The 24,209-nt window shown below is 37.6% G+C and overlaps 2 protein-coding genes across 3 annotated transcripts in view; both read right to left on the bottom strand.

The window, feature by feature from the left end:
* Window positions 1–11,162, bottom strand: part of LOC107719586 (unconventional myosin-Vb) — an 18,854-nt gene extending 7,692 nt beyond the window's left edge. Inside the window, exons 1-27 of the mRNA XM_016527057.1 lie at window positions 11,136–11,162; window positions 10,317–10,427; window positions 9,933–10,101; window positions 9,510–9,654; window positions 9,014–9,170; window positions 8,791–8,934; window positions 8,615–8,696; window positions 8,419–8,526; window positions 8,225–8,337; window positions 7,808–8,076; window positions 7,640–7,721; window positions 7,269–7,409; window positions 7,058–7,183; window positions 6,885–6,968; window positions 6,674–6,805; window positions 6,453–6,550; window positions 6,288–6,374; window positions 5,896–6,216; window positions 5,059–5,215; window positions 4,110–4,349; window positions 3,433–3,642; window positions 3,207–3,300; window positions 2,883–3,037; window positions 1,925–2,092; window positions 1,736–1,836; window positions 1,524–1,641; window positions 1,333–1,441 (exon numbers count right to left, since the gene is read on the bottom strand). Of these exons, the coding sequence (XP_016382543.1) occupies window positions 1,333–1,441; window positions 1,524–1,641; window positions 1,736–1,836; window positions 1,925–2,092; window positions 2,883–3,037; window positions 3,207–3,300; window positions 3,433–3,642; window positions 4,110–4,349; window positions 5,059–5,215; window positions 5,896–6,216; window positions 6,288–6,374; window positions 6,453–6,550; window positions 6,674–6,805; window positions 6,885–6,968; window positions 7,058–7,183; window positions 7,269–7,409; window positions 7,640–7,721; window positions 7,808–8,076; window positions 8,225–8,337; window positions 8,419–8,526; window positions 8,615–8,696; window positions 8,791–8,934; window positions 9,014–9,170; window positions 9,510–9,654; window positions 9,933–10,101; window positions 10,317–10,427; window positions 11,136–11,162 (3,748 nt within the window). The remainder of the gene's footprint in view (window positions 1–1,332; window positions 1,442–1,523; window positions 1,642–1,735; window positions 1,837–1,924; window positions 2,093–2,882; window positions 3,038–3,206; window positions 3,301–3,432; window positions 3,643–4,109; window positions 4,350–5,058; window positions 5,216–5,895; window positions 6,217–6,287; window positions 6,375–6,452; window positions 6,551–6,673; window positions 6,806–6,884; window positions 6,969–7,057; window positions 7,184–7,268; window positions 7,410–7,639; window positions 7,722–7,807; window positions 8,077–8,224; window positions 8,338–8,418; window positions 8,527–8,614; window positions 8,697–8,790; window positions 8,935–9,013; window positions 9,171–9,509; window positions 9,655–9,932; window positions 10,102–10,316; window positions 10,428–11,135) is intronic.
* Window positions 11,163–11,611: 449 nt separating this feature from the next.
* LOC107719585 (methyl-CpG-binding domain protein 3-like) lies at window positions 11,612–18,676 on the bottom strand. Of its 2 annotated transcripts, XM_016527055.1 has the most exons (8): window positions 18,534–18,676; window positions 16,579–16,647; window positions 15,466–15,625; window positions 14,250–14,387; window positions 14,067–14,157; window positions 12,788–12,965; window positions 12,542–12,694; window positions 11,612–12,450 (listed from the first exon to the last, which is right to left on the bottom strand). In XM_016527055.1, exons 1-7 carry the CDS (start codon window positions 18,545–18,547, stop codon window positions 12,547–12,549), a joined length of 798 nt encoding a protein of 265 aa, XP_016382541.1. In that variant the 5' UTR covers window positions 18,548–18,676; the 3' UTR covers window positions 11,612–12,450; window positions 12,542–12,546. The 2 variants fall into 2 exon arrangements, with proteins under 2 accessions (XP_016382541.1, XP_016382542.1); XM_016527056.1 differs by lacking the exon at window positions 16,579–16,647.
* Window positions 18,677–24,209: the final 5,533 nt, after the last annotated feature.

The following is a 24,209-nucleotide window of genomic DNA, read 5'->3' as shown; positions in this document are numbered from 1 at the left end:
CATGGTTTCCACAAAAATATTAAGCAGCAAAACTTTTTTTAACATTGATAATAAGAATAACAGTTTCTTGAGCAGCAAATCAGGATCATGTGATAGTGAAGCCTGGAGTAATGATGCTGAAAATTCAGTTTTGCCATCACATTTTAAAATATTTTCAAATAGAAAATGTATTTTTGATCAAATAAATGCAGCCTTGGTGAGCATAAGAGACTTCTTTCAAAAATATTTAAAAATCTTAAAGACCCCAAATTTTGAAAGGTACAGTTTTAAAAATAAATGTGCTTTATTGCCATCTATAGATCCTTGAAGAGCCTTTATCATCTATGGAATCTTTCCATTCCAAAAAAACAAAACAAAAAAACAGTCTTTATAATGGAAAATAGTTCTTTAGATTTTTAAAATGTTCTTCACACAAATTTAAAAATGGTTATTTTAAGAACTGTTCCCTGAAAGGTTCTTTTGGGAACCAAAAATGGTGGTTCTATGGCATCACCTTTATTTTTAAGGGTGCGTTCACACTTGTAGTTCGGTTCTCTTGGTTCGTTTGGTCCGGACCAAAAAGGAAAACGATACATTTGGTCCTGGTCCGGTTCATTTGGTCCGGACCAAAAAGGAAAATGATACATTTGGTCCTGGTCCGCTTAGCGTTCACACTGGCATTTTTGACAGCGAACCTAATGATACGTTCACAACCTGATTGGTCGGGTTGAATGACGTATATTTCGCGACAGAACTCACCGAACACCCCAAACAAAAGCTGTGTTCGCCGCGCAGACCATGTGGTGTATGACCTCAAAGTACCCATTCACCGATCGGTCTGCTCAGCGCCGCTTTAAGTCGAACACACCTAATGCCGTCTGCGCGCTCATTGCTGCATGTACTTATGATTTTATTTTCACCACCTGCGAACTCACAAAGAGCTCATAAAAGGCACTTTACCTCCTCGTTGCTACATGTTTGCCCTCTGCTCTGATTTTGTTTTGAATTCACCGCTCGTTCCGCGTCATCAAATAATGTCGCATAGCGTCGCATCTTGCCATTACTTCCTGTTTTTGGTTCGTTTAGAAGTATTTGGTCCGTGTTGCATTCATATTTCATTCGAACTCGAATATTTCAGTTCGTTTGGAAGCGGACCGCGACCCATCTTTTTAGCGTCTCGGTCCGCTTGTTTGGTGCGCACCAGAGTTCAAATGGCAGCGTTCACACTAAACGAACCGCACTAACAGAGAAATTGCACCAGGGTTCGTTTTAATCGAACCAAACATGACAAGTGTGAACACACCCTACGAGTGTAGCATAGGTGTCCAAATACTTTTTGGATCCAACACAGACCTGCGTAAGACAGGATTCTCCTGAGGCTCACGGTGTGTTTCAGTTCCTTTAGTTCTCGTCGCAATCGGACGCATTCTTGTTCTCGAACCGCCACCTGCTCTGTTAGATCCTTCATAAACACATGAAGAAGCAAAAAATGACCAATTAAAGTACAAAGAACGATAAATGGTAAGTTCAGATGGAACAGGTACATTTATCTCAGGATCTCCAGGTGTATCTCTGTCTTGAGCCAGCTGGAGGTTCATCTTGAGATCTGATTTCTCCTGCTCCCACTGCGCTCTCTGAGACAACAGCTGCCTCTCTAGGAACCTGAAAACGTACAATGTAATGCCTATAATATAAGTCATTGATGACTTCCAGTGTATCGATCTGATGTACGTGAAGTGAGCAGAAGGAAACTGACTTGTTGGCCACCCGTACAGCATCATAGGCGTATCTGAGATCCTCCCCCTTCATACTTTCAGCAGTGTCTTTCGCAATGCTCATATCCTCCATTAGAACGTTCTGCAGGTAACAGCATTCCTGTTTTTGTCATGACAATTTTTATTTTATTTATAAAGTGAGAGTTTTTGGTTTCGATTGAATCACTAACCAGAGGTTGCTCATCTCTCCAGGGTCTCCTGTCGGTGGGCGACGTCACGCTGATCCTCCTGACCTCCTCGGGTGAAGGGAAGACGGGCGAGCTGGAGAACGGTGTGGTGACGGGTGAAGGAGGCTCCAAAGACACAGCTGAGTCTGTTCGTCTGTGTCCACGTGAACGCTGCGAAGGAACACACACATATACTATATTCTTGCATTCAATCAGGATTAAATATAATTTTAACACTTAATAAAAGCGGTAAACAAATATAACATCATATAATGCATAACAGATCATTAGCTACTACATTCAAATGTGTTTTTTTAATTATTATACAATGTCATATTTTCAGATTTGTACATGTACAGGCAGTTATTTTAGTATCACTGAGATACTATTACAGTTTTTATTAAATTAGTGTTTATTTTTTTATTTTCTGTTTTCATTTTAATTTGAGTTAACATTTTAGTAATTTTGTTGTGTGTTTTTGTAATTTTTTTTACTTTTTTTACATATATGTATATAGTTTTTATTATTATTATTATTGTTTGTTTGTCTTATTTCAGTTGTAGTTTAAGTCATTTGAGTGCATTCAGTTAAACTAAATAAAAAATGAGAAATGTTGCAACTGGCACCTGGCTGAAATAAAATAAATTTGGGGTTTTATATTTAATTTAATTTATTTTATTAGTTTTTTTATTATTATTATTTATTTATGTTCATATATTTTTTCTGGTTTTAGTTTTAGTTTACTATAATAATTCTGGTACAGGGCACTGTGTACCTATTTTCTATTTTTTATTTATTTTATTACAATACACACACACACACACACCATATATATATATATATATATATATATATATATACTGTATATATATATATGTGTGTTTATTTATATATATAACATACACATTTAATATATCACATATAAAATATGTCATTTGAGTCATTTTCAAAAAAGATGTACCTCATTGGTGGTAAATAAGCTCATGTCTCTCAGGTTGTCGTATCTTTGCTCTAGTCTCGTGAACTCTCTCAGTAAACTCTGGTATCTCCTCCTCTCCTCTTCCAGCTCTGCTCGCACTGATGCATCTGCCTGATCCACAGTCTGCTGGCAGCTCTCTGAAACATACAGACACACAAACGCTTTCATTAGTGTTTATTCGACTATGTTTATATTATTTTCATATATATTGTGTATATTTCAATCCATTAAAATGAGTCTTAGTCCACCATCTCCTTCATTTATTAAACGATACATGAGTTGAGATGTGGCGGACGCATGATTCACCCTCCTGAGCTTTTTCCTGATCCTGTAAACGAATGGTCAGATCATCCCTCTCTTTCTCCAAAGAATCCCTCTCAGCTTGGAGAGCTTGGATTTCCTAGAGTAAACAGGAAATAAACAAACAAAACTGGTGAATGTCAACAGAACCAGCTGCATACAAGAAAAGAAAGTTGTTAAAAGAAAATAAAGTGGCTGATGTTAACCGTATAATGTGTGACACACGGCTCACCTGTGTAAGCTGGAGAATCTCTTGGGCGGCTTTCTCCTCAGCTCTCCTCCGGTCCTCCTCCTGTTCGTCTGTGAGTGAAGGAGCAGTGTTTGCATTCTCCTGCAGCTGGATCTGGAGTTTGAGAAGGCTGGACCGCAGCTGTTCCAGCTCACAGCTGTGAGCTTCTCGCTCGGCCTGAAGAGTCTCCCTGAGAGACGCACTCTCTCTCGCCTGAGAGAAGAAAATCACACACAATTCACAATATACAACGCTATTTAACAATTTGAAAGTCAGCACAGATACGTCTGCAAGATGTCTGTTAAAGATTACTTCATCTGGAAAGCATCTGCTGTGTACAAACATCTAATAGACGTCGTTAAGATGTCAGTTTTACATACATTCTAAAACACAAACATCTTAAAGACATTTTCTAACCGTCTATTTGACATCTGATAGGAAACGTACTATAGAGGTATTGCAGATGAGCAAACACTCTAAGAAATACGTCTTGCAGACGTCAAATAGACATCTCCGTGATGTACGTGTGCTATCAGGGTTACTTACATTATGTAAAGTAGTTATCAAAGAAAAAAGGTGGCCTTTTTGGATTGATTGTTTGAAAAACGTCATTACGTGATTGTCAACATTCCATCTCCAGACAACTCACTAAACACCGATGCTTTCTTCCACCCTCTCACCTGTTGGTCGGCTCGTAGCTGCAGTTGCATGAGCTTGACTTCCATGCCTTTATTGAGTTCTCTATATTTCTCCACCGATCGAGCCTCAGCACGCAGGTGCAACAGCTCTTTACGCGCCGCTCGCCTGCGCACGCAGCACTGCAGGAGCACCACTGCAGCTCTGATGCGCCTGAAACTGCGCCGGGTCAGCCAGCCTCGCACCCGCGCCTGCAAGAACACCACCGCCCGCTTTGTCAGCATCTAGAAAGAGATTTATCAAACAAATTGCACGGTAAAATAATAATGTTTACATTAGACAACAACATTCATACATATGCACTCTGTACTAATTTACTGAACGTAACATAACATAAAATGTCAAGCTGCCATAACCTAAAACGTCATCGTTATATCAAATACCTGTTTAGATTCAGTGATCTGACGAGGATTTATGAGTATAAAATTGAGTAGAAATTTTAAATAGTTAACTATTACATGCCTCAGCTATTGACAAATGTACATCTTGAAAAGCAAATTCTTGTTATCTTACACTACTGAGTACAACAGATTAACTTTAAAATCCTACACAAAGACCTTAACACTAGACACATGAAACACAACAAGGGTAACAATTAACTAAATGATCATTTAAGTAAAACAACAAACTTATCCTGGCACCACAAAGTTACTGAATGTGACAAAACAACGATGTAAATAAAACTGGGAAATGGTCAATTAATGTAACCATATTAATTATTTGTGCACCGGTGCATGATGGGAAAAAGGAAAATGCAACTGAATAACAAAGCCTTTTTAGCATAGCCTAAAGTAAACCAAAAAAATATATAATCAAATAAATCTTTGGCTATTTTTTCAAGATTTAGGTAAAGGGTCAAACATTCTGGGAAATGAAACTGTAACTTTATTTGTATTTTTGTAACTATACCCAGACACGCATAAAGCACTTTACCTGTCTATAAATCCGACGAGCCTGAGTGCCTCTGATGAAGGCTTGGATTTTGATGGTGGCCTCTCTGATGGTCAAATAAAGCTGTCGCACAGCCAGCATGCGGTATGTTTTCTGGATGATTAAAGCAGCACGTGTATAACGGAGGGTCCATGCCAACCTAATGGTCAGGTAACATTTAAGCACATACTTCAAATTAGTCACAAATATACAAAAACACCTATTAGAAAAAAACTATACAACCAGAATAGGACCTAAAAAGCCCACAGTACATATGGCGCTTTTCTACTGCATGGTACTGCACGGTACGGCACAGCTCGGATTGATTTTGGGGCGTTTTCCACTGTGTACAGTACCTGGTACCTGGTACTTTTTTCAGTACCACCTCAGCTGAGGTTCCAAGTGAGCCGTACCGTTACCCAAATGTGATGCGTAAACCCTGCTGATCACTGATTGGCCAGAGAGAATCGTCACTACCTGCGTCATTGAATTTACGACACGAGACACTAGATCCGCTAGATTAAATCAGCACAGCCAGCGCTGACTTTTTTTGAATGAACGCAACAGATTCGAACAAGCGCATCTTTTTTTAAACAACTAAATTATGGCTGTTTAGTGGTCTGTTGAGGAAGCACAGACGTTCCTCTCGTTGATAGCCCAGGAGTGGATCGTTTACGATGATGTCACGGCAGTAGAGGCAGTGCAACTATAACGACATGTCTATAATCCCGCCCACTCTAAAGCAGTACTAAACTGCAGTGGAAACGCAAACCGAGCCGAGCCGTACCATGCAGTGGAAAAGTGCCAATAGTGTGCTCTTTATGTAACACTCTAACCCACCTTCGGGCCAGTGTTCCTCTGATGTACTGCTGTAGGGTGAAGGTGGCCCACCGGAGTCGCTGATAATGCCTACGCTGCAGCCACCCTCTCACCCAGCTTTGGATCAAAACCCCTGCTGCATGTAACCGATCCCCTCTCAGCTTCTCCAGTACTGCAACCTGTCCGGCCCGGAAGAAGACCTTGGTCTTGCCAAAGCAGTACTGCTCTGGATCAGGGATGAGATCGAGAAGGGCACTCTGGCAGGAATGGTGCACATCATCCAAAGAAACAGAACCACATAGCAGCACCCGATAACGAGTGTAGAATTCCTCGTATGTCCACCTGGAGTACAGATGAAAGAGTCAGGGATGGAAGAGGGAACTGAATTGAGAGACCTATAGAAGAGTACTTGCCTGGAGGGGTAGCCTGCGGCACTGATTCGGATGGTCTCCAAGACTCCACATGCTCGCAATTGCTGCACTGCTCGCTTGGGATCAAAACTGATATGGAGAGACGAGAAAAGGTTACTCAAATTCAAACAGACATGAACACATCGGACATCTTATTTATTCTCTTACAGAAAGGGCTGTTTGAGGTCATTGGACTTTATGCAGCGGACATAATGCGGGGTGGTGCTGTTCAAGGTGTCCATCAAAAGTTGCAGGGATTGACGAAACTAGACACAATGTGTAAGACAGAATGTGTAAGAAAAGGAGAAAATCTAAGACCTTAAGAGTCAGAGAACACATTTAGAGCATGACTATTTTCCTTTAGACAGGAACCAGGAGAAGCAGCTCACCTGAAAGCCCACAGTTAATTTGTGTTCTCTGTGAGCTCTCTTCCCTGAACGTATGCTCCCGTTTGCAAGAGAGGAGTTGGGAAGGGATCCCCCTGCTGACTCCTTCTGAAACAACTCAGCAACTAGTTCTGACTGAGACAGTTGTGAAAAGGCAGAGTGAGTACAAAACTCAATTTTTCAATAGCCAAGAATTGAGCTATTCAAACAATACCTGACTAGCTCTCAGTATATTGATGGGCTCCTCAAATACAGTGTCTCGGTTCTTGTCTAAAAAGCCATCACACTCGTACTGGACCTATTTTAAAAAACCAGCAATAATATCACAAACATTTAACGTTTTGGTGGCATCAGTTGGTGAATTATTCTCAGTAGATGTTTTCTGACCATATCAGCAAAATGCACAACGATGAAGGCAGAGTTGGACATGCGTGGTTTAAGAAAGTGAGGGCTGTGGTTCAGGTGTTGGTCGTAAAGCTTCCGAGCCCAGTTCTCATTCGAGCCTTTAGGCATCTAGAACAGAGCGATATTGGGTTGTACACCTTGATGACATGATAAGAGGGACTACAGCTAGGATTACAATGTGTAGATTCCTCACTCTGCATTCTTCATCCAGAAGATCAAGTAGGCCCAGTTGGCCTTCGATGAGTGCAATGCATGGCTGGTTATCACTGAACTCAATACGGTTCCAGGGAAGTTCCTCTCGCAGGTACTCCTCCTGCTCTAGCTGGAAAACATACTGACGAGGACAAAAAGCATATACCACTTGAAAAACAACTGAATGATCAAAGTTGGGTCAACAAGTCAGCTAATGACAAATCAAGTTCTGAAAAGCTCAATGTAACCAAGAATAGGCACTTGTAGTATGTACACTTGGGTGAAGCAACTCTTCAAGGACTAAGTCACTCTTCACTAGACAGAAGATGTTAGATGCCTATGTACACCAAGTGCCAATATCTGGAAACTTACCCTGTTGAACTGCTGTTGGAGTTTCTCATTTGCGTAGTTAATACAGAATTGTTCAAAACTATTCCTGTCAAAAGTCTCAAACCTATAAATGATCAAAGAAAAGATTGACAAAACAATCCTACATGTACATTTTGTTGCTTTGATTATTACATACAAAGTAACTCTTACCCATAGATATCAAGAACTCCTATAAAAGATTTGGGCTGTTCCCGGTGTGTTCTTAAGGATGAGTTGAGCCTCTGCACCGTCCATGTGAACAGTTGCTCGTACACATGCTTAGCCAGAGCATCCCTTGCTTCATTAGCCTGCTGGCCCGTCATGGGCTTCACAAGCATTTCCCCACCCACTGCTAGTCGCCTGTGGCATAGCCATTGGGCCATCTGAGCACCTTCCACCCCTAAAAGCTTGGCAAAGATGGCCAAGGAACGGTCGTTGGCCTGCCAGTAAGATGAATAAGAAATGATGTCCGTATTAGCACATGCTACTTGTTAACAAAACAAGGACATCACTGCTCCTGTTCTTTATCTATACGGACATCAAATATAACTCAGAAATGTGCACAGTAATAGGAAATGGTGCTTGTACATCAATGTAGCTGCGGTCCCCACCACGACCGCTGGCTTGTATGTTGACATTCCCCAGATGAAGAATAGCTGCCAGTATATGAAATATCTCCATCTGCTGGTCAGGCTGCACTCCTGCAGAGATGAACCACAAGTTTTGTAAAAAGTGCGTTATGTTGTATTGGAGGAATATATGGATGTTTTGTTTTAGCTTACCAAGAATAGTAAAGGCATTTCTTGTCCGCTCTAGCTCAACCACATCATCTGTGCCAAAAATGTGCACATCTTGTCCTTGGTTGGTGTAATGAAAGTTCTCTGCAGAATCTAGTGAGATGCAGTAATGCATGGTGTAACTGAACAAAAATGTCCAAGACAAATAAGCATGTTTTCAGGACATCAGTTTAGGCTTTACCAAGTTTGAGTGTCCTCAACTCTGGCAAATCCCTGGAAGCACAAAGCTGGTAGAAGATGTGGTAGTTTCTCTCTTGAGCTGCCTGTTTGTGTGTTATGAAACAAAATTCGACTCAATAACAGAACTTGGTCACTGAATCATGAGATAATGTGAACACTATATGATCGATCAAGCACCTGAAAAACAACTCTTGATTTCTCCAACAAGTAGGTCCTCATGTTTGCCCCAATTATATCCCCTTTACATCCAAATCCTATCTCGATATACTTCCCAAAACGGCTGCTGTTGTCGTTTCTGGTTGTTTTTGCATTACCAATTGCCTGCAAGGGTTAAAATGACAACATGTTACAAATAGCCTCCTCCTACTTTACCAAAAGGTCAGAAATCAAGTTTCAGTACCTCCATGATGGGATTGGATGCCAGAACTTTCTCCTCCACACTGGTCTGCTGGGCCGCACCACCCACGACAGCGAAGTAACGCATGGTGAACTTAGCAGATACAGTTTTACCTGAGCCTGATTCTCCACTGATTATGATGGATTGGTTTTTTTCCTCTCTGTATATATAATTATGATTAATAAAACCATATGTTTTGGTAAAGGTAATGTAATACAGATTCAGAATGAATTTCCCTACTGTGTACTACACTCTAAAAACCGCTGGGTCAAAACAACCCAATAGCTGGGTTTGTCCCTTTTTAACCCAGCATTTTTTAGAGTGTACCATGGTAAAGTGATGGTATAAGAGGGTAATACAGTGGTACTTTGATATATACCTAATATTTCAATAATACTGCAAGGTAATTCACAGAATACCATGATATTACCATGGTCCATGTCCAAAAACAGTACTTTTTTTGTAAGCAAACTGTTCTTGTTATTTGCTTGCTATTGACCTGATCATAGTTCGGTACGTCTCTTCAGCCACAGAAAAGATGTGTGGCTCCATATCAGCCATGTCTTGGCCGCTGTAAGCGTCGATCACCTCTTCTCCATAGATGGGCAACTGTTCATATGGATTTAATGCCACCAACACAATCCCTATTAAAGTATGAGAAAGTTGTCTAAATGAGATTAATGTGTCTCTGAAATTAAAAGTGAAATTAATCTACTTTAAAAATATACAAGGCCATAATTGTCTATGCATAATTCACATCTCAATAAACCCAGTGCTTGGTTAAAGTTCTTTACAGTAGCCAATATAACAATGGGTAATGTTTTTTGAATCTCTGTGTTTTGAACTTTACACCCAGTAAAATAGAGGTTATTGGGCAATGGCTGTAAAAAAATTCCACTATTTTCTATTGAATTTTGCTCACCGCAGTAGGTGTAAATGCTACTGTAGTCGAGAAAGCGCACTCGCAAGTTGTGAAGTACCGCTGGCTCGTGGAGGAAGGTTAGAGCCGTGAGGTCATTCTCTCCCTCCAAAATATCAGGGTTACCTAGAGGGGGAAGACCTGCCGGAGGCAATACTGGATACTCCATCTCCTTATTTAAAAATAATAAAATAGCATATAAATGGTTTATAACTATATAAAGTATGTAAATATGATACTGCTATATAAATAAAATACTGCTGAAAATTAGGAAAAACGTTGTGTTTAGAAAGTTTTGAACACATTTTGATTAGTGGTTAGTGGAACATGTTCATTCTGAAAGGCTCATGGTTTCATATCAGAATCATATGCGTGTAAGTGTCTTACTCTGCCATCAGTGAGTTGGATTGGTATGTGCTGGTCTCCAGGCCGATAGTTTTGAAGCAGCTGGGCAGACACCCACACAGCTTCTGGGTCTGGCACCCACACACATGCCCCCTGAGAGACAACAGAAAGAGTAACTATTTTCATACTGATCATAATCAACAGTATGTGGCAGTTTGTGGCAAGTCCAAATGATGTTTTTTTTTTGTTTGTTTGTTGCTAATTAATATTACCCAAACCTTCAAATTTCAAGTGTAGGCCTGAAAACTGAAACATACTGGCACATCATTCAGTTGGATTTCAACAACAATTCAGGAATGAATTGGTACTGTGTGCTTCCTGCACCTGAACTAGCTATTCAATAACTTCAGGACTACTAGAAAGTCCATGGCAGGTGTGCTGGAACTAAACCGTGCAGGAAGGCAGCCTTCTATGAGCAAGATTGGACATAACAGTCTACAGGCTTGATTATGATTATGTCTCAAGATATGGATACCAAGGAAATTGATTCAATATTTTGTATGTTACACAACCGGCTCATGTGCCTGAGCAATTGTCTGTCCCAGCCCAATGACACTCTTTCTCCTCCATCAGCATAAATACACTCACTGTACCATTAAATATTAACACCAGCCGGTCTCCTCTGACAGTGAAAATAATACGGATGCAGATGCACACTAAACAAAACCAGACTTCATTTCTATCTATCTATCTATCTATCTATCTATCTGTCTGTCTGTCTGTCTGTCTATCTATCTATCGTTAATGGCATCCAATGAAATTACAAAAAAATATATATTAAAAATTATTAAAGGCACTTACCTTTGTATAGAGCTCTGTGGTTGCCATCTGGCCAGAAAGTAAATTTCTGCTTTGACAACTCAAAGGAAACCTCACTACAACTTCAGCTGTTCTCTTAATTTGTGTCTCAGAGCGAGTGACTGGCCCTGTGCCCTTTGGTCTGTTAGAGATTCAGGCATCATAACCGTAATGGTAAGTTAACAGTTAATCCTCCAGCTGAGAGAGGGACATTTAAAACAGCTCTGGATCTGAACCATAAAATCTCAAAGCAGCTTAAAGTAGTGCAAACAAGTGGATAGCAAATAAATGATAACGCTAATGAAACAAAGAAATACTCTAAGTACAACATCTGTAGGATCATTGAAGATAGAAACAACCTAGATATTCAACACAAGAACATTTTATTTTGAGAAATGCAGAAGTAAACATGAACATCGGTGTGCTGCTGTGGGCTATGAACAAAACTTTTTTTTTTTCGCCCGGCAACATTTAATTAAGTTGCTTATCACAGGATGATGTTTACACATCACTTTATGTGAATCACGTGTCACATTTTATGAATCACCATTCACATTGCAATTTCAGGTTCAGACTGTGGAAATGTTTTTCAGTGTCAAGTATGAATAGCTTATAACGAAAAAATCAGGCAGTTTTAACAAGCACCAGATCAGTTGAAAACAAAACAATTGACATAAAACAAAGCCATACCTGCACACTTTGTAACTGTTAATATGTTTATCAATGCCTTATATCCCCAATAAAACATTGGCATTGGGAATAACACACAAAAAATACTGAATTTAAACAGCATAATACTGATTTGCACCTTAATTTGATTAGAAAAGAGAGTAAAATAGGTGAAAAAATGTTTTTCCCACAAATGTACCTTACTCTTTTTGACAGAGCTTTAAACATTTTTTAGTCACAGAGAATAATCAACTGATCAGTTTAGGTCGGCTGTGACAAAGTTTAGCACCCACTAGAACTAGAGGACTGTATTTTTGACTTGATTGTCATCTCCCTATCAAATCCAAATACCCCCTCTCAAAACAACAAACAAACCTCAAAACATTTAATACAGAAGGCAGTTCAACTGCTAAACTTTTCTAACATTTTGTTCTTTTAGAAAATGTTCGAAATATAAAAAAAAAAAATAATAATAAAACAGAAAAAATGCCTGAAAATCGAGCCAACAGTCTCTGCGAGATCCCAACTGGTGGGTGCACATGGATATTCAGCGAAGCTGGGAGATCATGGTAATGTGGTGTGTTGATCAGCGAGCATCGGGTTGTGTTGGGAAACTCATGTGCAGGTAATTCAGACACATTTGATTGCCCTGTGAAAAAAAGAGACATTTCAGTTTATGTGACTATTTCCTTCAGGAAATAATAGCAGAAATAGTACTTTTTTTTCAACTATTTGCTTACCTTTGCTATACTTCCTGTTTATCATCATTGCAATTCCCCTCCTGTTTGAGTGCGTCGCCCTCACTAGATGTTTCCTCCACATGAGCCAACATGTCGGCCATCAAAGCCTCCTCCAAACGCTTCCGCACGCTGTACACCAGCTCCTCTTGCTTTCTGTGACCATAAAATTCAACTGTATCACTCTCTTACATACATTTCGCACACACATACATACGATACTGAGCATCATTCAAAGGTCTGAAATACCTGATATCCTCGTCTGTGACGATGAAGGCCTTGCAGAGAGGCTGAGCCGTGTTGAGCCACACTCCAGGGTTCTTCTCCACAGCAGCAGACAGCTGGCCCGTGATGGGAGCCGCACTGGTGTGAAGAGCACTGGCAATAGCTGACAACAAGGTCTTATCTGTGCAGCCAGGGCCCACTCCTTTAGTGTCGTGAAATATTATAAAATATTACAATTTTATTAGCATCCTTTAATTTAACCTCTATTTGACTTATTTTAGATATCATATTATGATGCTACAAGAAATGAATAAAAGAAATGAATACTTTTATTCAGCAAGCACACAATAAATTGACAAAAGGTGACAGTAAAAACATTTAGAATTCTACAAAAGATTCCTTTTTCAAATAAATGCAGTTCTAAGTTAGTTGGCACAACTCTGGACAAAAAAATAAAAACACTTTCTATGCATTAAAGAATCCTGAAAAATCAGAAATATTGAGCAGCACAACTGTTTTCAACACTGATAATAATAAAAAAAATAATAAGATGCTTCTTGAGCTGCAATTTAGCATATTAAACTGATTTCTGACGGATCATGTGATGCTGAAGACTGGAGTAATGGCTGCTGAAAATTCAGGTTTGCATCACAGGAATAAATTACATTTTTTAAATATATTCAAAATAGAAAACAGTTATTTTAAATTGTAATCATATTTTACAACATTGCTGTTTTACTGTAATGTTGATCAAATAAAAGCCTTGGTGAGCATAAGAGACTTCTTTCAAAAACATCCAAAAATCTTACCAACCTCAAATTTTTGAAAGGTAGCTTTTTATTTATTTATTTTTTAATAAAAATCTGTAAAAATCTTAATTCTTTTTTTTGCATATTTATATTAATATTATATGTTATAAAAAAAATTTTTTTTAAAAAATACAAATAAATTGTCAAACAAAACAAATTTAATAAACTCTCTGTAAAGTTCTCTGTACCTGTATAGTTTTGTGTGTGTGTGTGCGCTGCGCTTTTATTTTGACATTACCATATTGTCTTTTATTTTGAAATTGTCAACAGTTATTTCTTACCCTGGCCTTGAGTGTGTTCACCTGTTTCATGTTAGTGCCCTCTGTTTGGGCCTTGTCTGCTGTTGTTTATGTACTCTGGCTTACTTTTGATTCGTTTTTGTTTGCTTCTCTCGTTTTCTTCAGATTTCACAAAGTAATTGAATATTGACTTTCGTTTATTCTTGATTAAAATAAACACACTTGGATTAAGTTCTTCATCTTGCACAGATGTACCTTGTAAGCCTTTGGGGAGATCCATTGTTTTCACCAACTCCTCTGCTATGTCAAAGGCATTGAGGCCACTCAACTTCTTCTCCCAAAATAGCTGTAGATGAAAACGTATATTAGCATTGTGCCACTATGACAAACTACTATTATTATTGAATAGATAATAAACCTAGATTAGATGAGTATTACCTGTCTGGGCTGGTCAATGGCCTTCTGTGGGTCTGTTTTAACCTTATTGCTGGGGTGGTTGGTAACTTTTGTGACAGGCTGTTTGAAGATGGAGGCCGTCTGTCGTACTGGGAGGGACGTATTCAGGTCGGGTTTACCCTATTAAAGACGGAACATCCTTTATTACCCTGATGAAAAACAGTTTTTTGATGGGAATTGCTGGTCTTTTACTGGATATTGTTGCAGGCAGACCAGCTTGACCAGCAAAACTAGTTTGAAATAGCCTTAAAGAAATAGTTCACCCAAAAATGAAACTTTACTGGTCATGTACTCACCCTAAGGCTATCCAGGATGTAGATGAGTTACATGCTTAGCATTTAGCATTACATCACTTGCTCACCAGTGGATCCTCTGCAGTGAATGGGTGCCGTCAGAATGAGAGTCCAAACAGCTGATAAAAACATCACAATAATCCACAAGTAATCCAGACGACTCCAGTCCATCATTTAACATCTAGTGAAGTGAAAAGCTGCATGTTTGTGAGAAACAAATCCATCAAGGCATTTTTTTACTTTAAACTGTTGCTTCTGGACAAAATGTAAGTTTGTAATCTATAATAACACTCCTCCTGTGAAAAAGTCCATCCCCTGTTGTCTTCTCACATTAAAATCCACCAATATATTTGTTTAAAACTTTTTTTTTGACTATTTTTACTGCTTGTAAAGTGCATATTTCTCTCTTGATTTAGATGAGATTACTTTTTCACTGAAAAAAGCAATATTATAGATAGAGCATCCGTATTTTAGCTGGAAACAGTGGTTTGATGTTAAAATCGTCTTAAGGTTGAATTTGTTATTACAAACACACTGCTTAACAAGATGTTAACTGATGGACTGGAGTGGTGTGGGTTACTTGTGATGTTTTTATCAGCTGTTTGGACTCTCATTCTGACGGCACCCATTCACTGCAGAGGATCCATTGGTGAGCAAGTGATGCAATGCTACATTTCTCCAAATCTGTTCTGATGAAGAAACAAACTCATCTACATCTTGGATGGCCTGAGAGTGAGTACGTTTTTTGGGTGAACTATTCCTTAAATTGGTTTTAAATGCCATTCAGAGATCATTTCTCTTTACCGAGTTACCGAGTCAAACATATGATGAATACGTTTTTCTGAATATGAAACTGTTTGTTCAAATAACATTTATGAAATGACAATTTATTGCAATCGTCTTACCTTAGTCTGGCTATTGTTGTCATATCGGGGTCTCTGTCTGTTCTTGTTCAGTTTGCTCATGAGCATCTTGCCTGTGCGGAAATCAAAGGAGCTGAGATCCATGGAGTTGCCAAGGTAACGGGCCAATTGAGGCTTGCTCCGGAACTTCTTCCCAGTGGGGCTGGCGAGGGGGAGCAAAATAGGACACATCTCAGAGATCTGATAAATCCGTATGGATGCAAATTTGGAAAGAGAATGGGTTATGGTGACAGCAGTTGCATACGGATATATTAACACACAATATACGCAAACAATGACATGCAATGCCTAACTTGGAACGAATTTTGATAAATCCCAAGCCTGTGATGACAAAATGACAATGTTATTAGACCATGAATACTGTGAGGACTAGAACGCTTTCTGCTTCTTAACACTGACAATTATGACGCCATTAAAATCACATTCAAAATGTAATAATAATTAAATATTGTTTAATTAATATATAGTTAAATCTAAAATAATTAACTGCATTTAAAATAATTAAATCCTAATTTAAAGTAATAATAATAATATAATTTTTTTTAATGCTGCATATTTGCTCTAAGAGCAGTTTGTGTACAGAAAAAAACAACTCGATCTATTCTCACTTTTAAATACAATTAACTTTCTTATAAATGTAGAATGAATACAATCCTGTACTGTGTCTAGGGTTTTCAAACACTTGCACTAGATGACTTCCTTTTAAGTGCCCTATCAAGCTCTGTAAGCTGTCCCTGTCAATCTTCTCTGCCAAATGTTTACATTTGTTTCGCATAGTTTGCGATAATAGGATTACTGTTTGTCTAGATCTCAGTTGACATTCTTCACTAAGCAGATGCACTTCTGCATCTGAAACAAACACAGTCCTTTCAATCACAATCCTCTGTTAAAAGTTAGTTGGCACAGGTGTGATGCAAAGATGGGTTCACTGAATATTCTGCATGATGATACCATGAAGATTTCGTGCTTGTTTCAAGTTCATGCACAACTCTGGACAAACTTTTTGGGTTTTAGTCGATGGCTCTTCAAGCTTGTCAAGGCGTGCAAACATGTAACAACATAGATGGTTTTTTAATTGATTAAGTAATACGATACCACAAACTATACAAACGACCTGCCTCCCCCCTCTCACGCCTCTGTTCTTCCTCTTCTTCCTCACCTCTGCTAAAAAAAGAACAGTCGTGTCTATTTATGACATGTTGTTGATTGGGAATTCTCTGAAAATAGATTTATTCAGACCATGAGACATAATTTGTTCAATTTAACAGTTGATTATACCAATGGAATAGAGATCCAAACGAATCATCATTTTTAACTGGTTCTTCAGAAGCCCTAAACAGTGTATGTATGCATAATTTCACTGCAGACAATGCTGCAGGTCAGGAATCTCTTCGTTATATTATCACAGTATGAGAATTTTGCGTAAAGTCAATCAAAGAAATGCACTGCCAGTAAATCCAGAGACTTTCTGACATTCGGACCATGAGACATAATTTGTTAAATTTATCATGATAAAAAAAAACATTCTAAACAAATCATTCATTTTAACTGGTTCTTTTGAATGGTGATTCAAATCTGTTAGGTGGGTGAGTCATAAACGATGCAAATTTAACACATTTCTGCAAACCAGTTGGAAAATTTATTTGCAAAAAAAATAAATAAATAAATTATATTCATTGCAAACACAAAGTTTCTCAAATGAATTAGTAAAGCAAACTTCTTTCAGCAGTCAGTGTCAAAACTACTATTTGTTAAAACGAATCTGACTTGCCAACACTACTGATAGGATGTCTGACACTTTTGAACAGCTTGTTTCAAAGAAAAAAAAATCAGCTTTTGCTATGGTTACCATTGCAGACAAAGGCCATTTTTCAGTTTTTATGTATTCATTTACATACATTTAGTGCACTTTGAGTCTCTCTCTCTCCTCCGGCTGATTTTAGACTCAAAGTCTTTGACAAACCTGTAAAATAACTTTTTGTAATTGTGAACCGGTCTAGCCGAATCCTTAGAAAAAAAAAAGAGCCAATTCAATTTGGATGCGATTCACATGCTCAGTTGACATGCACCCCCACCCCCTTCTGAAATAAAGCACACAAAATCCTCTCCACAGCTGGGCCTACTTTTACATGACAATCCCCCCTCTGTACTCTAACATAACACATATGGCTTTCCCTCCTCAATCCCAGCACTCCCACTTTTCACTCCATGATGTACAGAGAGTCCATGCTTATTATCTTATGTTTTTAATAAATAATACCTAGACCTCTCTGTAGCAATACAGTGTCTACAGTGTGACTTTGCAAAACGTTCCGCCGTACCGTCGCCTCATCACATTGGGCTCTTCTGTTCAATGAAAGATACCTCCGCTTGGAAAATAGGCTACACTTATGCCTCATGCATCATCCAGATGCCATAAACCTGTAGTGGCACTCGTGGAATAATAAATGTATGTGTATTTTCGTTGCAGACAATCCTGCAATTCTGGCATCTCTTCGTTATGTTACTACAGTGTCATCTTTTGCGTGATTGTGAATGTAAACAAATGCATTACTAGTAAAACCGGGGACATTTTAGCACAAATCTTTTCTGAAACTGAATGAAAGACTATGGTTGGTAAAAAAAACGACGTATCTTACGAACATCGTGCACTAAAATGACATTCGCGGAATGCAAATAGAAGCTGCACCTGGTCCCGCGCGACGTTAAAACAAGGTTAAATAAACAGTTTATTTTTTTAGCTATTTTCATGTTAAGACAAAACACGCTTCCAAATGCTTCATTTGATCTGTTCACACATGTAGCCGAACAGGTCGCTTTGTTGCTCTGTTACATTAATTAGTTTATCATACGCCAAATGCGTTTTCTTTCTTTAAGACCATCGCCGATTGAAAGCACTGCGCAAACTAGTAGCCCCGGCAAAGCGAAGACTAACTAGTCTACTCAAATTAACAAACGCGATCGCTTTGCTCGTAAACCAGCATGACGATAAATGCACGTGCGGATCTCGATTTAATACGTTTGCGATATTAAATCGGTTATATACTTACTCGTTTTTCTCCATCGCGCATTCTCTGTTGGTGTCGCCTTTTTTTGTGAATGTTAAATCCCCCTCTCTTCCTCTATACTTTCACTCCCCTCCCCCTTCAATGAGACAAATGAAAGACATTATGCCCGATTAGTGTTGACTTAACGAGACAAAGCCGTGCGGTAGACGGGTAAGTTAACCATAAACCACATGATGGCAATACAATGCACCGTTTTGTTTTTATGTAGCAAATATTTGTCGCGTTATTTATTCTAAGAAAATGTATTTTCATATTATACAGGTAATTTTACTTTACAGTAGCTATATGTTGTAGGCTCATCTGCAATACGTCTATGGGACGTTTCTTATCAGATGTCAAATAGATGTTTAGAAGATGTCTTTAAGATGTTTGTGATTTAGAATGTATGTAAAACTGACATCTTAACGACATCTGGGTGATTCAACATTTCAGAAAGTTAAGAAAAAAAAAAGCTGTTCACTAACAGAAATTCTTTCCAGTATTTTATTGAAAACATATTCCATTTTAATAATTCAGTGCTTGCCAAACACAAGTTACTTACTTACTTTTAATGAAAAAAAAAAACAGATGTCTTTATGGTATTGTTTGTCAACTCTGTTACGGACAAATTAGGCAATGTTTAGAAATAACAATAAATCATAAAAGGAAACATCCTTCTTGTTTCATTAAACAGTCCTTACATTCCAACACTTGAAACTTAATATTTTACCTATGCATACCTTAAAAGTAAAAAAAAATAAAAATACCTATGTCTTCACAGAACTGTCCACTTGGAGCAAATATTTTTCATCTGAAAATGCATTATACACAATATCCAGTAAAAAAAAAAAAAAAATGCTGTTGAAATATTCTAAACAACTGTATTGTTTTTATTTTTATTTTGTGAAAATAGTTCATAAACAGAGTAGACCTTTTAAGTAACAGAATTGTAAAGTAACAGAATTGACAAAATTATCCGGTGGACTGTCAATTCTGTTACACTATTGTCAGCATTGTTACTCTACCTTGGTAACAGAGTTTGACGGTAACAGAATTGACCATTTTATTTATTTTTTTGTCAAAAACTCCACTTGCTAGCAAAAATGCTAAGAGCATATGGCACCAATGAAATCATAATTAAAAGACTTTTAAATAACCCACTGTGTGATCAGTAATAAATTCTGTCTTCCTTTGATATTGTGGTAACAGTGTTGATGTTCTTCAAAAAAAAAACTCTTGGTATAAGAGCTTTTTAGATTAAAATATTTTCTCAGAGAGAGCACACAGACTTTCCAGTGCTTCAGATCTTATCAGTGAGGGAAAGTGACATCATTTCCTGTATCTTACATAGCTGTGGGAGATAATTCCACCAATTTAAAGGCAAAGTATGGTACGGTAACAGAGTTGACGCAAGGTTTATGGACACACATTTTTATAAGAAAAAAGTTATTTTTAAACATTTTCATGTTGTAGAATTAAGTAAATTACTATTTAGGGCTTTTATAAATAAAATGAATGCAATATTACAAAAAGAAAAGTACAATAAAATACTTTGATGACTCGATACATGATGGAAAAAAATGCACTGACTAATTCGGACAACAAGAAATCATGATTTTTGAAAAGACACTTTTTACACAAATTATTATATTGTTATTGACTGTAACATCTTGTAATTCATAACAATAAGTAATAAATTATTAAAATAATTAAAAATATAAGCATTTGAAAAAAAAGCAGAAAAAAATAATGACTTCGGACACCAAATATACTGTAAGGCTGATGATACACAGGGCAACTTTTTGAGCAATGTTGCTTGGGTACTTTCTTATTGAGGATGGGTAACAAATGTATATACTTTAGATCGGTCGTGGGCCCTGTGTCTCACCTGGTTGCCCGTTGATGGCAACATTGCCCAAAGTTGCCCGGCAACATTGCTCAAAAAGTAATTTAAGTAATTTAATTTTTGAAACATAATTTCGGTTGTTCTTCAAATCATGTAAGATATTATAACCTTATTATTACTATTTTTATTTATTTTAAGCACAGTTCACTACTTGTTCTCTGAGGTTCCTGTTGAAGAAGTTGCACAGTAGGTTTCCTGAGCCAGTCGTGCAGGAAATCCCACTCGAAAATCCTGTGGGATTGTGCTGGAATACGTGAGCAAGTTCTGCGCAGTTTTTCTTCTTCTTTTCTTTTCTGAGGATTTCAGGAGAATGTCTTTTTTTTTTTGTGAGGGGCATTATGGCGGAAACCATGGTTACCATGGTAACATTAAGATGCCTCCTCAAAGAGGCGCTGATTTCTGTCAACGTGCACAGTTTATTAAGAACAATGAATATATAAAACAAAACTAAATGTTATGACACGTGCACAGAGAAACATTACTATTTATTCACAAAAGTAACAACATCTTTTACGCTCAATGTGCAAACTCAAACTGAGTGATGTGCTAAGCATTAAACACTCCCTTTACAGAAAGACAGCAACTTATTAGCAAGACATGCTAGCTATCTGCAGTCTGATAATACACCATTAGGACATTATGAGATATTATTCAACCATAGCAGTACATAAAATGAAGTCTTAAAGTGACAGATAATCCTCTTTGGTCTTTATGGCTGATGTCGCATCATCAGTGCCGCCTACTGGCTAGTCAAAGCATCAGCTTTATTTGTTCCCTGTAAAAATGCACAGCAACCGCTTTCCACAGATCCATAAGGAGTTGCTAACTAAGTTAAATCATCCTTCTTGAATTTGCCTCTAATGTAGGGAACATAATCCAGAATCAGCCGCCAGTCTGTAAAATGGACAACAGCCAGGCTACCAACTGTAGCCCATCCGACCAGCGTGGGAACCCTGAATTGCAAGAAAAGAAACAAAAAGTATGAAAAAAATCTATAATTACTAATTAATAGTTACTAGCATGCTATTCTAGAATTATAACAATGGAAACACATGCTAAATGTCAGATGAGCTGCTTGACTTTTAAGTTAACATATTCTAGTTAACTATTTATTAAATCCAGGATGAATTTACCACGTCCTGGCAATGGAGACATATTTGGGTCCGATCCGCTTTATGATTTTTTGCATATTTTGTATCTTGCCTTCCTCTGTTCAGAAAGTAAACATGTTCAACTGGCTGTTTTAGGACCCCGGGCTGTCCGTTATTAGCCTGATAGAAAATTCTGGAACTGAGGATACTGTATATGCATAAAACAGGTTTTTAGAGTGTGAATAACATAGTCAACAAAATTCTGGGGATGTGTTATTAACTGGTTTGAATAAGGATTATGAAATGCACAGGGACGCAAAAAAAAAACTGCAATGCAAAACTTTTTTTTTTTTTTTTACTACAATAGAAAAATCTGATTTACAAGAAAAGCCCTTTTAATTTTCGCTCATTTTATTAATTTTAGTTTTGTACTATATTTATCTTTTATACACCTGCTCCTACCGTTCTAATGCATGTTGTTGGTATTTTGTTTGTACATGACAAATTGTTTAATAAAAAAAAGCTAGATCTGGTTAAAATAGTCTGGCTAGCAGCTGCATAACGTAACTATTTGGAGCCTACAGATTTTGATCAGTCCACCCAGAAACAAAGTTTATAAGTTAGCTGGCTACATTGAGCACTTCTGAGAAAGATCTAGTCTAGAAGTTAAGCAGTTTGCGAGGTATGTGGCATCAAATCTGTGAAAGATATTCAGTTTTGCTCTGCAACGTTTTATGAAAGCCGGTTCACACCAATGACTATAACGTTTATATGACGACAACGACACTGAGGTACATATAGCTCACTTTCAGAATGATTTTTTTGTTTTGTGTACAGTTGATGAACGATAAAAAAAACAAAAACATTGACAGCCAATTAGGATCTTCGCGCTCCCTACTTCTCTTTACTCTAAGCATTTTTCGGAAAAGACCCTGTTTTCATACAGTCTGTGGAAAAGACACGCAATGGTAAGACTTTTATTACAATGTTTTTTATTTTATTTAACTCATTTGAAGGTATACAAGATCCAAAGCAAGACATTGAAAAAAAAGTATAATTCTGTTATTAAAAATGGCACATTTATTGCTACATTACTGTTATATACAGGACAGTTCTCAATACCTACTTTATATATATATATATTTATAAAAACAAAGACAAAATAATAATAATAATAATAATGACAAAAACCGGAGGCACTCTGAAGACAAAACAGCAGTATTGTTCATGTCCCTACTGCAACTGCAAGACACCAGGTTCTGTAAATCATCTCAATTCTGATGGAAATCATGGGCAGCAATCTTACTTCGGTACACGACGATTCATTCAGAATGTTCACTCAGTTGGACATTCAAGAGAAGATGCTTCAGGGATAAAAAGAAAGTAATTTCAGGCAGGAGAATCTTTGATGACAGGACAACCCTCCTTCAGCATCTAAAGCATTAAGCGAGAGGCAAAAGCAAGCCCAGCACTCAAATATTTTATAGATATTTTCAAAATGAACACTAATTTCAGATGGTATCAGCTGGCTAAATTGAGAATCACTCATAACAGTCTAGTGTTTCCGGCCCCCATCTGATGAATCGACAAAGATCCTTCAATTTTCTCGTGTGCTTCACAAATCACAGGACACTAGCGTCTTGAAAGCAAAAAACTAATTCCAACCTAGTCGAGCCAAAGATGACAGGAACGAGAATCCTAAAATTGCCAAAAAGGTGCACACACAAACACAGCATAATAATGAGGATGAAAGACTACAATGTTTCTAAATTGCAGATTAAATACTACACAGATGCTTCCAGAAAGAAAAACAAAACAAAACCAAAAAGACATTTTTGCATTTCAAAATAATAAAACAAATGGTCAAGTTTACAATGAAAGTAAGTTTAGGCACTGACAAGGCATCACTCTCAAAAATGAGTCTTGAGAATAAGAAGGCCACGATATATAAATGTTCAGCAACTTTTTATCTTTATCAACAATTGATATTATGTTTCCATTATACTTTAGGACAACCTAAGTTCAGTATCCCCCTTACGGTGAAATGTTATTACTCAGAAATAATATCCATTGTGGACATTGTGACAATTACATAGGTTATAACACCATTCCTTTCCTACATACATACTTCAACATCATCTCACGCACACAACAAAAAATGGGTTGAGACGTACACCTTGAAATGACCATATGAATCAACTAAACTCACAGTAAGCCAGTCTGATGGAGACGTGAGAGTGTTTACATTTGAATATTACATTCAAACAGGTTGCATTATGTGCATTGGCGAGACTGAAATGATGGTGAACGCTGCTTAGGCACTACACCTTTGCCTAAGAACACTTCTATTGACGTACGGTTCCCTGAAATCAGGAAACTATCACGAGGATTTAAACCTCGACGCGCCCCAAACCTTCATTATCAATTCTCTTTATCATTTCTTCGTTAGCATAGAGCTATCGGGGGGCGTCTGGGATAAAAGTAACGATGGGTCGCCTCACCCAAACCTTACGTTTGTGAAAAAGGTTTCTTTTTTTTTTTAAATCGTACGACGTGTCTCTGAGCGTTCACTTGCGCTATAGACTCTACACTTCAAACTAATATGTTTTTGTTATTTAGAAATCTACAATGTATAGACTAACAAAAATATATATTTATATATATTCTTACTTTTTTTTTTTT

The sequence above is a fragment of the Sinocyclocheilus rhinocerous genome, unplaced genomic scaffold (assembly GCF_001515625.1).
Source record: "Sinocyclocheilus rhinocerous isolate Xijiao unplaced genomic scaffold, SAMN03320098_v1.1 scaffold1294, whole genome shotgun sequence".
NCBI lineage: Eukaryota > Metazoa > Chordata > Actinopteri > Cypriniformes > Cyprinidae > Sinocyclocheilus > Sinocyclocheilus rhinocerous.
Note: the sequence above shows the minus strand (reverse complement) of the source record. Positions and strands in the feature narration are given on the sequence as shown.

Bases quoted from the DNA above. Each gene is read 5' to 3' on its own strand.
- LOC107719585 (XM_016527055.1), bottom strand. The intron at 12,966-14,066 runs GTACATCTGTGC...ACGACACTAAAG, and splicing joins TCTCCCCAAAGGCTTACAAG to GAGTGGGCCCTGGCTGCACA. The intron at 12,695-12,787 runs GTATTTCAGACC...TTATGGTCACAG, and splicing joins GTCACAGACGAGGATATCAG to AAAGCAAGAGGAGCTGGTGT.